At 35.9% G+C, this 1,502-nt stretch overlaps 1 protein-coding gene across 1 annotated transcript; it reads left to right on the top strand.

The window, feature by feature from the left end:
• Nucleotides 1–3: 3 nt before the first annotated feature.
• Nucleotides 4–1,266, top strand: LOC140966596 (dof zinc finger protein 1-like; the record flags this gene model as incomplete). The annotated part of the gene is made up of 1 exon (XM_073426853.1): nucleotides 4–1,266. A coding segment is annotated over one exon (732 nt), but the record flags the coding sequence as incomplete, so codon positions are not given.
• Nucleotides 1,267–1,502: the final 236 nt, after the last annotated feature.

Below are 1,502 nucleotides of genomic sequence, written 5' to 3' on the forward strand. Positions count from 1 at the left end.
TGTCCAAGATGCAATTCTACCAACACAAAGTTTTGTTATTACAATAACTACAGTCTCTCGCAGCCAAGATATTTCTGCAAGACATGTAGGAGATATTGGACTGAAGGGGGATCTTTAAGAAACATTCCAGTTGGAGGAGGTTCAAGAAAGAACAAAAGATCTTCATCTAATTCGATTTCGTCGAAGAATTTAGTACCTTTATCAACTCCTGATCAAATCCCACAAAACCCTAATAAAATCCAAGATCAAGTTCAAGATCTCAACTTGGGATTTTCCACAATCACCCCTCATGATTTCAAGACCATAACTGAGCTTATCCAAGTCCCAAGATTCGAACATCAAGTTAAAGAATTGCAGAACCACCCTTCTTCTAGCACCAATTCATCAGCTTTGGAACTGTTGAATGGGATCACAGGTACTTCAAGGGGTCTGATGAATTCAAGCTTCATGAGTATGCCTATCATTGATCCGAACGCAGTTTACACATCAGGGTTTTCCTTGCCTGAATTCAAACCTTCTCTCGGTTTCTCCTTGGATGGACTTGGAGGTAATTATGGAAACTTTCAGGGGGTACAAGAGACAAATGACAAACTTCTTTTCCCGTATCAAGATCTGAACAAGCAGGTATCAACTAACACAGAAGATGCTGATGAGCAGAATAGATCAGATCAAATTGGAGATTCTGCTGGATATTGGAATGGCATGATAGGTGGTGGTACAAATGGATCATGGTAAAGAACAACTTATATATATAAATATGTAATATATACAGTACTGCAAAATAGTTAGCGAATTATATTTATATTGTGTATGTTTTTTTTCTCATCTTTTCCAACTTTTTAGTGAGTTAAGGTGGGTTGATTATAACATGGGCAACTTTCTCGGGGGGAGAAAAAAGGCTAACACATCGGGAAGCGTGGTTTATTTCCAATTTCCTCTCTTTTCTTTATAATCTAATTAATTAAGCTTCATTATGATGGAGTTTGAAGCTCGTTTTAGAAATGGCTTCAATATATATATACCGCATAGTGATTGAAGACATGGAGGATTCAGACCCAGATTTTTGAAGGGTGACAGGAAATTTATTGCTGTTGGAGATCATCGTTACAAAATTCTTGTTTCAAGAAAAGAGAGGGGGAGAGGGAAATTACCTACGGTTAAGTGCCATTTTATTTGTTTGCAGAGTTAATTATCTGAGTTTGTATTGAGTTTTGTGATGACAATTTATTACTGTGGTCTCATGCATTTTATCCCGTTTTTTAGCAACTACGATTTATTATTGTCCAATGTCCATATCAATACTAATTAATTTGGTGTTAGGAAGGATACATAAAGCATGTTTGTCCTCGGAAAAATTCTTATGAATGTTAAATTCTAAGGTAGCTAGACTGAATTAATTATTTAAGAGTTGTATATGTGACCTTGCACAATACTCTCTCTCTTGAGCTAGTTTTTGGGATTGAGTTAGGTTTAAATAATAATTTTAACATGGTATTAGACCT

Source organism: Primulina huaijiensis, unplaced genomic scaffold (assembly GCF_012295235.1).
Source record: "Primulina huaijiensis isolate GDHJ02 unplaced genomic scaffold, ASM1229523v2 scaffold207286, whole genome shotgun sequence".
Classification (NCBI taxonomy): domain Eukaryota; kingdom Viridiplantae; phylum Streptophyta; class Magnoliopsida; order Lamiales; family Gesneriaceae; genus Primulina; species Primulina huaijiensis.